Genomic DNA, 14,587 nt, shown 5'->3' with positions numbered 1-14,587 from the left:
TTGATCATCCTCTAGCAACACCTAAAAAGTAGAGGAAAATCTGTGGGAGAGCAAAGTAGGAAGAGAAGATTCTGGGCTAGAAGTCAGGAGAGTCAAGACTGGGTTTGGTCCCCCCGATCTTTCCCAAGGACACAACCTGAGGCAATCACACCGTAGCTCTGGACCTCATGTCCTCACGTGTAAAAGTGAGGCCGGCCAAGGAGCGCCAAGAGGAGAGTTTGGTTAACTTTAGCAGGACACTTTCAGCAAATTTAAACTTATTCCAGAGCTCCACTATAAAACAACTAAAAACAGAGCTGTCTGGTTAAATCAGAGAGTGGGGCTGGTCCATCTCCCACCCAGGTCCCCAGAAACATCCCAGTGAAACGCTGGAGGCCTCAAGGAGCACACTGGGCTATACCTTCGTCCTCGCCGGCTCTGACAGTTCAGAGCTCTAGTCATGAGCACCGTAACTCAGAACACTCCTGACCAAATATGGCAACCCTTCGCCTCACATGTTAAGTTATTAAGGTACATTTGAAAACAAGAATTTGTTTTTACTTCTGAGGCATTCGGGCCCTAATTCAGCAGTATTGGAAAATAAGAACATTATGTTGGTTTGGATGTTCCAATGGTTTTAAGATACTCAAAAAAATTCAAATGCAAAAAACTTTATGAACTCTGAAAATACGATTTTAACTTTATAGTATATGGAACGAAGATGTTCCCCATTTTAATTCAAATATTTATTGAGTCACCACCATGAAAAAGATATTGTCAGTTCCTGGGCCTGTGATATACAGGTCAGTCCAACCACGCCCTCCCACCCTCGCACGGAAGTGACAACCTAATGCCTGGAGAAAGGCAAGGGGAGAAGAACAACAGTAAGAAAAGACAAGTACACGAATAAGCATCAACTCACTATGACTGAATATTGTCATGGTGTTTCAGAGAAAGGCAAGACTGCATGCAGGAGAGAGATCACAAAAGAGGAGGCATTTGATATGTCTTGAAAGAAGAGTATAATTCCAAATCCTTTTTGAACGTGCGAAGATTATAAATTTTAAATGAATAGCAGACAGAGGTAGAGAGGAAAGGACTGAAGCTAATTTTTGGAGGCAGTCATTTTCCATCTATTCATCAATTAGATGGATTTAATTAGTCCAAGATCAAACAGGAATGAATACACACAGACACATAAAGAAATAAAGGCACAATTTATCCAGTAATTAAGATGATTTTGCCTCTATTTTTTCTTTAGAAAGATTTAAAAATACTAATAAATTAGCGTAAGACTGAAACCTTAAGTCAGTTCTTAAGCTTTTTTGTCTTAGAGTTCCTTAAGAATCTGATAAAAAAGCAATGACTCTGTCTTTCCAGAAAAAGGAAAACAAAAACATAGACACGTTCAAAGGTGCAGAGAAAATGTGGTGTACAAAATCAGATTCAGAACCCTGAATCTCTTGCCCAGTTCCCAATCAAGAGACCCTTACTAAATGATGACTGGCATTCAAATTTTAAGATACACCAAGAAGTCCAGTCATAATTCACACCACCTCCAAAAAAAACCACAAAAAAACAAAAAACCCATTATGTCAATCTCTAAATTTCTAGAAATTTACATGAGATTAAAAACAGATTGCTCACAGAATTGAAATCACATGACCACATCCGAAGACACCCTTCAGCTGGCTCTATAATCTACTCATACAACAAACAAACAAACTTAAGCAAATACCCTCACCTTAAAAAAAAAAAAAAGCAGAAGAAACAGAATAAACATATCAGCAAAGAGAACATATAAACACACACCAAGAAAATAACATTAAATTTAGAACAATTCTCTGGGCTCAATTTAGGACATGAAGATCAAAACCCCATGTGTCACAAAGTCTGGTAGGAAGCCTTCCAGAGCTTTCAGCAGGGATGGAAAGTACCAGGTCATGCCTGGAATTGACAATTTTCTTTTCCTTTGGGACACCAGAACAAACACATCAAGCTCAGTGGTGTCTACTTTCACCAACATCAAAATCTGAAAATTCTTTCATGAAACTGACAAATATTATCAGAGACACTACTGGTTCATAAGCCCTTATCCAGAAGCCCTGGGGACAGAATTTTTCAGATTTTAGAAAGGAAATACATTGCACATGCCATATAATATGTAACATCCCCAGCTGGAGTCTGGGGCTGCACCCAACCATCAAATACATTAAAATTTTGCAGCAAATGGATGATTCGTCACCCCGAGTGGGATAAATAAAGACTATACCTAAATGCGCATTAGTCCAGGACAAGTTTTCTCACCCAAGGAGTGATAAAACCTTTTGGTTTTCGGGAGCTTTTTGTATTTTGGAATTGCAGTAAGGGTGTTGACATCTATCATGTTCTGGGGAAAAGAGAATAAGTTAAATAAGACTAGTTATCTGGTTCCCAGGGAGCTTATAATCAAGGAGAGGAAATAAGGCATGTATACACAGAGCTCTGGACAAGGCAGCAGTGAGGAGAGAATGAGAGTGATGTGTTTGCCTTAAAGCCTCAGAGATTCCGAAATGGGGAAACTACTTCCCAAAGGAGAGACTCAGGGTCCCTTCTGGGAAGAGCAAAACGGCACTGGCCCCTGCCTGGACAATGTTCTAGGACTTTGACCAGAGGAGGAAGAGGAGGGGTGTTTCTCAACCATTCCCGATGACAAGAATGATGTAGGGCACCTGTTTCTTCTATGCCTTCCCAGATCCCTTCCCTAGGGATTCTGAGGTGGGACCAGGAATCCAGCAGCTCAACCAGCACCACGTCCCCCAACCCCGGGTGATTCTCACCAGCAGGGATGCTTAAGAAACACGAGTCTAGGTTAGTGGTCCTCATGCTTGAGTGGGCATTGGCATCAGGTGGAGGACGTGTACAAACAGAAACCCCAGGGTTTCCGATTCCATAGGGCTGGAGCAGGGCCTGGGGATTTGCATCTCTAACAAGTCCCCAGGGGATGCTGACGCTGCTGGTCTGGGGACCACACTGATCTAGCCATGGGTATTAGCAAAATGTCAATGCCAGGAAGGAACAAAACAACCGTGGGGACCTGGAGGGTGGGCCAGCGTGGCGGCAGTGCCGAGGCTGTCTGTGCTGTATGAGAGATTTAAGTGAGAAATGCAGTTCTGCGTCAGTCTGAGGATCCAGGGCTCGTGGGGAGGGGTGAGATGAATACATTTGTTCAATAAATATTAACTAAGTGTCCAGTGTGCGCCCGGCAGCAGAGATACAGGAGTGCCCTCCTGGGGCGTACGACAGTCTACACCAGTGGTTCGCAGCTGCTGTGACTTGGCTTCCCAGGAGACACTGGCAATGCCTGGAGACATTTATGGTTGTCACAACCAGGGGGGAGGCAGTAATAAGTATAATTGACATCTAGTGGGTAGAGGCCAGGGAGCTGCTAAACATCCTACAATGGACACAGGACAGCACCCCAACAAAGAATGATCTGGTCCAAATGTTAACAGGGCCAATGTGGAGAAAGCCTGGTCTCTACCTAAACTCAGACAGGGAAACAAAACACAATGCATTCGTCACTACATTGTCAACTCCGGTCTTCACAAAACGCCTTCCTCCACAAGAAAGCTGACTGTGACCCCTCTGGTCTTGGATGTTGCTGGGAATATGACTTTCAAATTACTTCACAGCTACGAGTTATGCCACTTTCTATTCTCTCACTTTAAAAAGAGAAAACAATCTTTTTTTGAAGAAATCAAAATCTGAGAAGCAAGGGAAGCTTTCCTGTTCTCTAGTATGGAGTAGATCATGGCTCGTCTCAATGGCACCTTCTCCTGCTCAGATGGGGAGAAGCGCTGAGTCTTTGGAAGGAAGGAAATCCACCAGGATAGCAGAAAGGGAGCTCACTTTTTTCCTGCAAGCGGGCTGTATTTGAAATCCAGGTCATCTGCAGCATGGGTAGGCTGGGCACCCTCGCAGAAGGACCCCTCACTCTGAATCCAGACAGCAAGGTCTGTGCTGGGGGCACTCGATGAAAGGTGCATCCTAGGGACAGTGGGGACCTGAGACACCGAGCCTGAGGGCTTTAGTACATAACAGGTGCGGGAGGCGCTAAAGGGCTGGGTAGGAAACATGTTTCATATTGGATGTGCCCAAATTCCCAGGTCTGAGGGTGAGTGAGCTTTGGAGAAGATAAGTGAGCAAAAAACACCTATCCTGGCAAAATAGATTAAAAGAGTTCCTAGGTAAGGCTGATAAAAATCCCAACATAAGGGAGTTGACCCTTTTTTCTCCTATTCAAACATGTGGTGACAAAGCAAAAATTAGCTCAGACTGAGAAAGTAAAAATCTGCAAATGCGGATACAAACGCAGATAGAGCCAGCTGCAAAATGAACCGGAAATAGCATTTCTCCCAAGCACACACACTACAGCTGGAAAGGGTCCTAACAACCCTTCTCTGAGCGACGACTGCTTTCTTACTCTCTGAGAAAGTCTGTCCTCTAAGACCACAGACTATCAGAAACTTTGCTTTTTTATACTGTATTAGTAAGAATGAAATGTTTCACCCTTGGCTGAAAGAAACAAGTCACTGTGACACAGAGAAGCCTTGAATCCCCACACAAGTGCAGGGCCTCATGTAAGGGGTTCTGGACACAGCCCTGCACGTCTATCTTAACTTGGTGGTGGTCCAGCTCACAGAGAGGCCTGATGTGGCCCGACTCACACAGCCCTGTTTTGCTTGGGGCCTATCAAAACACTGCTGCTTCGTTTACATTTCACTCACTTCCATTTCTCCTCCAAATCTGTAACTGCTCAGTTTTCTTTTGTTTGGTGCGATGCTCCACAGGTCCTCCTGGGCAGTCTCCTCGTTGCAATGAGCCCATAAACTTGACTTTGTCAGACTAGCCTAGTTTGTCCCTGGCGCTCTTGGGCTGACTGGCCTGGGACAGTGGCTACAAAGAACAAGGGTCTGTCAAGCCCCACAGAGCAACCACTGGCGACCCTCCAGAAATCCGGAATAAGCTCGAGGGTCAACAAATGTGTTCTTTTCTTCCCGGTGACTGTGAACTTGGGAAAGGAGACCCGTGGCTTCTACACTGCTTTTACAAGACTCCGTTAGATAGACAGCCTGGTAAATTGAAACCATTTCTAATTCTCCATCTGCCCAACCACCACTGTTGCCAGTGCCCACTGAGTCCATGGCACTTTTCCGGACTGGATGGTGGGGATGTCAGGTAGAAGACACAGCCCCCTCCACGAGGGATCAATGATAGCCACAAGGCACTATGTGTCACCATCACAGGGGACAGCTCCTAAGAAGCAAGTCAAGGGACAAAGTGATCAGAAAGGTGGTACAAGTGTCTGGTGATAATGTGAGGGGAGGTTAAACAGAGAAAGTTTAGCCTTTGCCCCCCAGCCATCATTTATTCAGAAGCCTGACCTGCCTTTGTACACATTCTGTCAAGGACTATTTTTTCCCCAACCCACCTGCTCAACTGGTCCTCTGAATCTCTAAGACTGAACTGTTTGTTCAAGAAGATGCTAAATAATCATTTCTCTGGGCTATTTCTCTATCCCACCGAGGCCACAAATCATCTGCATCAACTGTAGTAAGAAAGAGGGGAACTCCAGATGTGGGGAGCTGGAAATACCTCAGAGCACTTCATTTATGAATATTTAAACAGTTTTCCTCTTGTTATGAAAATTACGGCAATCTGCTCCTCAGCCCACATTTCCGATGAATTTCAGTATCATAAAAGCTTCATTGGGGGAGGGGAGATGATGTTAGTTGTTTAAATAAATCCTGATCAGCTGAGTTTCACTTTCCCTCAGAAGCTATCAATCCACATGAACATTTTTTGAATCATCATAACTTACTCGTGACGTGAGCTTGTATTTGAGCGCACTAAGGAGACAGCTATGTGGGAAGGGGCTTCTCTCCTCTGTACCTCTGGGCAAGTTCCGTTACGGGTGTGACTTCCATCCAGAAGGAAGGAGGCTGTGTTGTTCGCAAGCTCCGAGTCATTTCTAAAAGTGGGTCAGCACTCTCTGTCCTTCCACCTGAACTTGGGTGTTGCATCAAAACCCAGAAGCAGTGAAAGGTTCCAAACGGAAGGGGCTTTCTAGTGAACTAGGGTGCCTCGTGGAAATCGTGGGAGAACCATTATCCCAGAATTTGCTCTTTACAGTGAAAGCCAGAGAGTGTGTGAGGCGTGAGATTAAACTGCAGCAATTCTTACTCTGGGTCCACGAAAACACATCTGTCAATAAATATCTCTCAAGTCTTCACTGACAGTGATAATTCTTCCCGACCTACCACCCGCTTACACACATATTTATATCCATGGCATCTTTGCCAAATGACATCTTCTCATATTCCTAACTCAGTCGTTCGCATCTTCCTTTTGTCTCTCCAATCGGCTGTTCAATTCTTTGAATGCAGAAAGCTTTCACTCTGAATTGTAAAGCTTTCGGAATTAAATCAGAGAGTGAAGATGCTGGGAGAAACCTGAGGGCTTCACTCTAGTACAACCCTCTGACTTCACAGACAAGGCAGACCACGAAGAGCACAAGGCCAGAGAAATAAAATTATTTGCCCGAGGTCACACAGCTAGCTAATAAGAGAGCTAGTCCTGGAATCTGTGCTTCCTAACTCTTAGCCAAAACACACCACCCAGCCCTGTAAAACCTCTCTTTATTAACAACTCATCCCCACTCTGTGATGCATCTAGAGATGGACGCAGTTAATAGATACTTGTAGGAGTGAAAAAGGCTTGGGCTAGACTCAGGATCCTCCCACATGCTCAGGGGAGCTGAGCAGGATGAACTGTGTTAAAATCCAGGCCCAGGAAGCCCATCTTAGATCCCAGAATTACTTTCAAACTATGCTGTCCAATATGGTGGCCCCCTAGGCACATGGGGCTATTGGGCACTCAAAATGTGGCGAGGGCAAGTTGAGATGTGGCATATGTGGAAAATACACGCTGAGTTGTGAAGACTCATATGAAAAGAGAATGAAAATATCTCATTTAATAATTTTATATGGGTTACATGTTGAAGGGATAATATTTTCGATATACTGAGTTAAATAAAATATATTTAAATTAAGTTCACCTGTTTCCTTTTTTTTTTTTTTAAACCTGTTTCTTTTCTGGCTACCAGAAAGTGTAAAATCTTGTATGTGGTTCACATAGTATTTCTACTGGCCAGCTCTGCTCTAAAACACCTTCCATCCACACCACCTAATCCTGCCAAAAAAGACTTGAGTCTCCTGCCTGCAGACATTACAGAGGGTTAAAAAAACATATCACGGATGTGCGCTTATCCTAAGGTCAGTTCTTGAGGCCAGAGGATTGATTAGTCACCTAAGCATGCCCTGCAGACTGTCCTGTTTTGTGCCACAACCTTACAAGTGACACTCAGGTACCCCCTGCTTAGTCTCCCCCAAAAGCAACTCACCGGTCACCCAAGGTACTATTTACTCTGCAGAGAGAGGAACAATCTATAGGGAATTTCTCTTTCACTTCTCTTGAAACTCTTTTCCATTAAAAAAATTTCTCTGTTTCTCAGATTATTATTTCCGCAAACAAGAGTGAGGTTGGTGAAGGCCACTGGTTGTCACATGTCACGAGGACAGCCTGTCCCAGGGACTCCATTCCAGTTACCTTGGAGGTTTGATGTGTCTTTCCCTTCTCCCGCCCACCCCCCACTCCACCCATCCCAGCAAACTTGCCCAATAACCTGGATCATTTATAAACCTGTCAACAGCCAGAACTACAGAATGAGTAGTTCAATGGAAGGAAGGATAGGCTACTGTCCAACCACAGGAAATGTTATCAGAAGTGGTTTAACTGTGAATTCTTGAAAAAAAAATTTCAGGCCGCTTCAAGAACCTTGAAGGTTTTACTGTCTAAAGGTAGGTTTAAGCATGCAAAACCTACAACCCGCGTGAATAACTGCGGGGCCAGTTTGGCTTTGGGAACATCTAGAAGCTCAGAACCCTTCCTGAAGGGTGGGCCCTCAACCAGGAGCACCAAAGCACCTGGGAATTTGTTAGCAAAGCAAAATTTCAGGCCCCACCCCAGACCTGCTGACTCCGAAATTCTGGAGGTGAGGCCCAGCTCCCCAGGTGATTCTGGGACACACTCGAGTTTGAGAACTGCTGGATCAGAGCCTTAGACTAGTGCGCTTCCCCCCGTTAGTCACAGTCTGACTGTACCATTAACAGACTGAAGGCATGCAAACCTCATCCGAACCTGAAACATTAAGACAGAGCTCTAGCGGCTGCATCTATAACATCCATGAACGTATTTATCTAAACCACCATTTTGGGCTTGGCAAGTCCCATAGATTCATTTTTTAATGCCTAAGGCAGTATCCCTTATTTGCTCTCAAAACTACCTGTTTTGCACTGCAAAAGGAGTTCCTGGTATATTTTTCTGCAACAAAAAGAATAAATCTATGCTTGCTCTTATATTAGTCATAATTACATATGTACAATATATCTTCTCTCAACCTTTGGCTTTCCAAACTAGATTAGTAGTCTGTCCACATTATCCTCACAAGGAAATCTGAAGCTGGAAAAAAAAAGGTTAAAATCCCTAGAAGGAACTGAAGCACTTATTTATGACTAGAGCATGTTCAGAACGTTCCAATTATTGGAAGAATGACTAAAGGAATTGGAGAGTTGCCAGATTTAGCAAATACAAACACAGGATGCCCCGTTACATCTGAATTTCAGATAAACAGCCAATATTGTATGGGACATACTAAAAACAAAAAAAAATTATTCATTGTTTATCTGAAATTCAAATGTAAGTGGGCATTCTGTATTATCTGGCTACTCTCGAATGGGGAATACTGACCTGTGGGAAGCTTTGGGGGAGACAACTGTCCTCAAATACTTAAAGGACTATTAGGAGAACAATGGGCTAATATCAATATAGACCCAGAGACTAGAACCCATGGGTAAAAATTACAGGAAGAGCATATCCGGCTCAACAGAAGAAAGACATTTGTAACTATAGGAATTCAAGTAGAGATGTGCTGAGGAGAGTAGCAGGAAAGTCATCATTTGGGAGTGTCTGTTGAGTGGTTAGGCTAAAAGATAAAGCCTCTTTGATTTGAAGGCCTATGAATCCCTAAACTGCTTGAGTTGCCATCGTCTAGAATCTTCCTGCCTCGTGAACTATGCAAACTGCTCTGGGTATACACAGATAAGCCCTGGCTCTGCAACGTGGGTGAGAAACAAATGGCAAGAAGGCAGCCTGGACCTCCTTGGTGGTGCAGTGGTTAAGAACCCACCTGCCAATGTAGGAGACACGGGTTCGAGCCCTGGACTGGGAAAATCCCACATGCCATGGAGCAACGAAGCCCATGCGCCACAACTACTGAGCCTGCGCTCTAGAGCCCGTGAGCCACAACTACTGAAGCCTGTGCACATAGAGCCCGTGCTCCACAACAAGAGAAGCCACTGCAATGAGAAGCCCGCACACCGCAATGAAGAGTAGCCCCCGCTCGCTGCAACTAAAGAAAGCCCACGCGCAGCAACGCAGCCACAAATAAATAAATAAACAAATAAATTTATTTTTTAAAAAAAGCATCTTGTTCCATCGAGGAACTTGTGCCCATCCTACTGGTAGAGCCTAATGAAACACATTTGTGTGCACTTTTTCCCCATGTGCTTTAAAAAAGCCATTAAGATTATGTAAGGATTTTTCAAAAGCGTTTCAATGATTATAAAATCCTTCACTGCTTTCAAACATAAAACAGATACACAAGGAAACTCACCCTTTGTCCTGCTGTCCATTTCTGTTTTTGACGAGTCTGGAGTTGCTGCAGTCGGAGGTAACTTCTTGCCAATAGTCTGAGGGGAAAAAAGATGATCTTTACTCATCAATATGATTCTCTCCCTCAAGCAAAGGAATAAAAAAGATCAAGATCATGATGACGAAATGCTCACAACTGGTCCTAAAAGCCTCATACTTAAGTTTTGGTATTGCTCTCTGTATTGGCTGCCATTCTTCCATTAGGCCTGGACCTCAGTGACAGATAGGTGGGAAAACCAAGTTAAAAAGGCTTTATCCTTGTAGGCACTCCATATCTCTTATTCCCATTCTTCCTTGGTTCTTTTTTTTTTTTTTGCAGTACGTGGGCCTCTCACCGTAGTGGCCTCTCCCGTCGCGGAGCACAGGCTCCGGACGCGCAGGCTCAGCGGCCATGGCTTACGGGCCCAGCAGCTCCGTGGCATGTGGGATCTTCCCGGACCGCGGCAAGAACCCATGTCCCCTGCATCGGCAGGCGGACTCTCAACCACTGCGCCACCAGGGAAGCCCTCTTCCTTGGTTTTTATTAGAAGGTTGATTACTTTCAGCAGAGAAAACAGGGACATTTCCCCTCAGTTTATGAGAAGCTGACTCAATCTATGGCCCAGAAGAGGTGTTCAAAGTGTCTGCAGCTTGGAAGGAAGGGCAGGAAGAGGGAAGGCACAAAAAGACAGAAAGAAGGAAGGGATGGAAGGATAGAAGGCCATGACAGACAGATGATGGGCAGGTTGAAGGACAGGCAGAAGTCAGAGTGTCCAGGGCAACTGTGCCTAGTCATGTTTCCTTCTAGCCATCTAAAAGCCAACTAGCTCCAAAGGTGGAACAAGCAGGGCCAGCAGCTCCCTTCCTTCCCACCAGCCTTTCAACCCTCCAGGGCTTTGAAAAAGGCCAATGCTGCAGACCCGAGGCAGCTATTTAGTAGTTAAAAACAAAAAAAGAGTCTGTTTTGAGTTCATTTTCTTCCTTTCATTCAGAACTAATTCTATTATCATCCATTATTTATGAACCATCACAGAAAAGACTGGATATTGTCTCTAACTAAAGATATTCCCCCAAACACAGGCAACTCAGCGGCTCAAAGCAACAAAAATGAAAAACGAGACGAGCAGCAAAATGATGGTTCCAAAGGTGAGGTCTGTCCCCCCTCCTGTCCTTGGACATCATGTTTGTGTGATGGTGATTAACGTCCGAGGAAAACGTCGACTGATACCAGGGAAACAGCTCTCAGAACCAAGCAGCTGCGTGAATCTCCCCAACAATGAGGAGTTTCCCCAGTGAGAATTTCGGCCACTGGGAAAACCAAACATATCTCCTCCTTGAACACATGAAGGGGAATGAACTGCATAATTGACATACTGGCACGGTGGAATTTTTTCTTCAAATACGACTGATTCACCACAGTTTTTAATTTGAAGAAGTTCTTCATGCTTCAAATGTTGAAACTAACATTAAATATGAATAAATCACAGAAAGAGTGTAAGATAAATCTAATCCTCAGCCCTTAGTGAATTTTTAAAAACATTTGTGACAGAAAGCCTTTACATTTTCCACGGTGACATTTTTATTTAGTGCTGCAGGGCTTTCTATATTGGATAAAAAATGAAACCCAAGATACTATGCCGTTCCTCAACCGCCACTAAATACTCAAGCTAATAACACTGTGATTCCGAGGAAACATCAAGGAGGAAAAAAGCTTGTTGTTATTTGGCCATAAGGTCACATTTGATGAAAAACTGTTCTTAGAATCATCTTGAAAAATCAGGAATTGACAGTAAAAACAGATGCACTCAGTGTCATTCGCATTCCTGCTCACACTTCCAACAGCATCTCCATCACTCTCTTTGTTTTCCCCTTTTGTGGACCAGAATAAACCATCGCTGCTGTTAACACATTAGGAAGAAGAAAACAAAAGTGATTCATCCTTTAGTTATTGCTGACAGTAGAGAGAGGAAAATACAGCGGTAAGAACTATGTCCAATCCTGACTTTGCTTCCATTCCTGAAAAAGAAATCAGACATCCGATGGTTTGGGCCTTAAGCCAGATGCCTTCCTTTAGAGAAACTTTCACAGGTTGTATATTGTTACGACACCCCCTTACTTGGTAACAAAAGGAAGTGTTGCCCTCCATCTCTGATGTCCTGGTTTACCAGTGCGTCCAAGCTAACAGACATCAAGAAAGGCCACCAACTAAATATACTTACTTCTGAGCAGAAAGACATAAGAAAGCAAAGCTTACTCTATTATTTTTTTTCTTGCTATTTGAGAAAACACAGCGCACTGGTCTCTGCGTGGATCCCAGCATCGGGGGGTGGGGGTGAAGCTGATATTGCACTCTTCTTCTGGGGATGCTAGACCTTAACTCCTTCCTTCTTCCTCATGGGCCTTGAGGAAGGTCTAGAGTAAGGCCAGTTCCTCCCTTCTCAGCCTGGTCTTCCAGGTGTCCCAGAGATGAGAGCTGTTCAGGTGTCTCTCTCTTCTCTAGGACCCAGACCTAGAGAAGTATGGTTCCCAGACCTGGAGAAGTATGGTTCCCAGACCTGCGGCACTAGCCTCACCTGGGAACTTTGTTAGGAAGTCAAATTCCCAGGCCCCGCCCCAGCCTTTCTCAATCGGAAAGTCTGGGGATGGTGCCCAGCAGCTTCTGTCTGAACACACCCTCCAGGGGATTCTGGTGTACGTTCAAGTTTGAGAACCACCAACCTAGATGTAGGAGGGATTCCATTAGCATTAACCAAATCCCTTTTCTGGGATTAACAACTCGGGCGCCTATTCTCATACCTGGACAAATTATAAAACATCTTTTTCACTCTTCTTCCTCTCTTCTCTACCTCCTTCCACTAAATGCCTCCCCCCTTCTCTATTCTCACTGGCATAAGAACTTGTCATTGCTACTGAATGAGTCGGTTCAGAGAGGCAATGAAGCTTAGTAGAGCAGACAACGTGACAATATCACTGAGGGAGGAGGGGGGCAGAGGTGGCCATGAGACCCTTCACCAAAGGAGTACTGAAAGGATGAACGCATGGATGGATGGATGGACAGATGGATGAATGGATGGTAAGACCGCTTTGAACCAAAAGTGGAAGACTGTATCTAGCCTCTCTGGGCTCAGACTACCGTGAAGGCCAAGTGGGCAGATCCCCATGACGGGGTCGACCTTCAGGGACAGCCAAGCCCTGCGGCTCCTCTGTGGCGCTCCCCTTTACTGGCATTTGGGGCGGGACATTTCTTCACTGGAGAAGACTCTCACACACTAAAGGACAGTTAGCAACACTTTCTCCTGCTCACTAACAGCCTGTAGTGCTCCTTGCTCACTGCATCCACCCCAAACACCCCACCCCTTTCCAAACACCCCATTTGAGAAGCTCTATCCCTTGCCCTTCCTCTAAATATAAGAACAAAGACAAAGGTAGTGAATTACTGCGTTCTCACCAGGCTTCCAGCTTCCTGTACCTCTGAAAACATGTTTGATCCATTGGGCTAAATGTGAACAGAAACCCCAGCTTTTAAAGGGCATTCATCATGAGAGCAATGCCAAGTTCCAGTACACACACAGGTCCCACATAGCTGAAGGTCAGCCACAGTGCAGGCCTGCGTGGACGGACAAATTGGGGAATCACATCCATGCATCTCTCATCCATCTTGCAGGCAGTAAAGAAGGATGCTAGGCTTGCAGAGGCTATGGAAGAGCATTCGGGATCTCCACTTGTGGCTTCCTTGGCAGAGCTCAGAGTTCCTGCCTTCCTGGGTGTCACAAGGAAGGTGTTATCCAGGACAAGCACGAGCCACACACTTAGGGGCTGTGTTGATCCTGCTCAGGACACAGCTCTTTCAGCTCCTAAGAGATCTGCAAACAGGCCCATTTTACCACATGCCTTCGATGGAGGGACTCTTGGGCTCTGCTCCATAGCTCAGCCCAACATGTCCTCTTCTACTCCATGCTGTGGCTAAAGACTTCCTAGGACCCACATCCGCGATACTCTGCTCTGATTGCCCCCCAACTCAGAGGCTGCTGCTTGATCTGGGAGTGCATGTACATATGGACCTGAAATGTATGAAATGTATGTATGAAATCTATGGAGCTGAAAGCTCTACAGACTATTACTATCAACCCACTTCAACACACAGTAATCACCAAGTTGGTGTCAATTTTTGTCTCTCCTGTCACACCCTAATCTCCATTTAAAACCTGATTTTTAAAAATTAATAATTCAAAAAGTTCTTCCCTTTGAATATGTAATACCAGAAGTCCCTCTGCTGTTAGCTCTCTTGACAAAAGTACTAAGTAAAGTTTTGGGGGGTTTTGTGTACAGTAGGGGCATCATATATACTCCTAGCTCTGTAAGATCTGATAACACAGCCTCAGGACAGATAACACACATATGATTTCAGTTAGTAGAGCTAGTAATTTCTTTTCTTTTCTGTGCCAAAATGAGGAAACTAATGCTTGTAGGAAAGACAATCACTGGATTGGACTCCAGTGGAATCCAGTTCCCTAATGACTAATATATCTGTTTCTCTTCGCAACTGCTGGAGTGTGAGACCAGGATCCTGCTCAAACCAAGTGCAAAATCACTCCTCTGACTTTATTCTAATTCAGATGCAAGCTCCTTTGAGTGTAAAAAAGTTTCCAGTCATAGGACAATGCTAAGGAGAACAAAGTTTACGTCCTATCTCTGAAAGTCTCTTCTCCAATAATACTACAGAAAACTCTGAAATCACAAAGGCAACCAGGTTCGCTGCGTAGGGGGAGGAGTGAGAGAGCTCCTTGCATCCTAGCAGTTGGTGAAGCCCCCCTGT

General features: G+C 44.6%; 1 protein-coding gene across 12 annotated transcripts in view; it reads right to left on the bottom strand.

The window, feature by feature from the left end:
* The window catches only part of SH3KBP1 (SH3 domain containing kinase binding protein 1), a 344,093-nt gene that overhangs the window by 95,706 nt on the left and 233,800 nt on the right, over positions 1 to 14,587 (bottom strand). For all 12 annotated transcript variants that reach the window (XM_067724411.1, XM_067724414.1, XM_067724416.1 and 9 more), the window contains one exon: positions 9,755 to 9,830. In XM_067724411.1, coding sequence (XP_067580512.1) covers positions 9,755 to 9,830 — 76 coding nt within the window. The remainder of the gene's footprint in view (positions 1 to 9,754; positions 9,831 to 14,587) is intronic.

The sequence above is a fragment of the Pseudorca crassidens genome, chromosome X (assembly GCF_039906515.1).
Source record: "Pseudorca crassidens isolate mPseCra1 chromosome X, mPseCra1.hap1, whole genome shotgun sequence".
In the NCBI taxonomy this organism is placed as follows: Eukaryota; Metazoa; Chordata; class Mammalia; order Artiodactyla; family Delphinidae; genus Pseudorca; species Pseudorca crassidens.
Note: the sequence above shows the minus strand (reverse complement) of the source record. Positions and strands in the feature narration are given on the sequence as shown.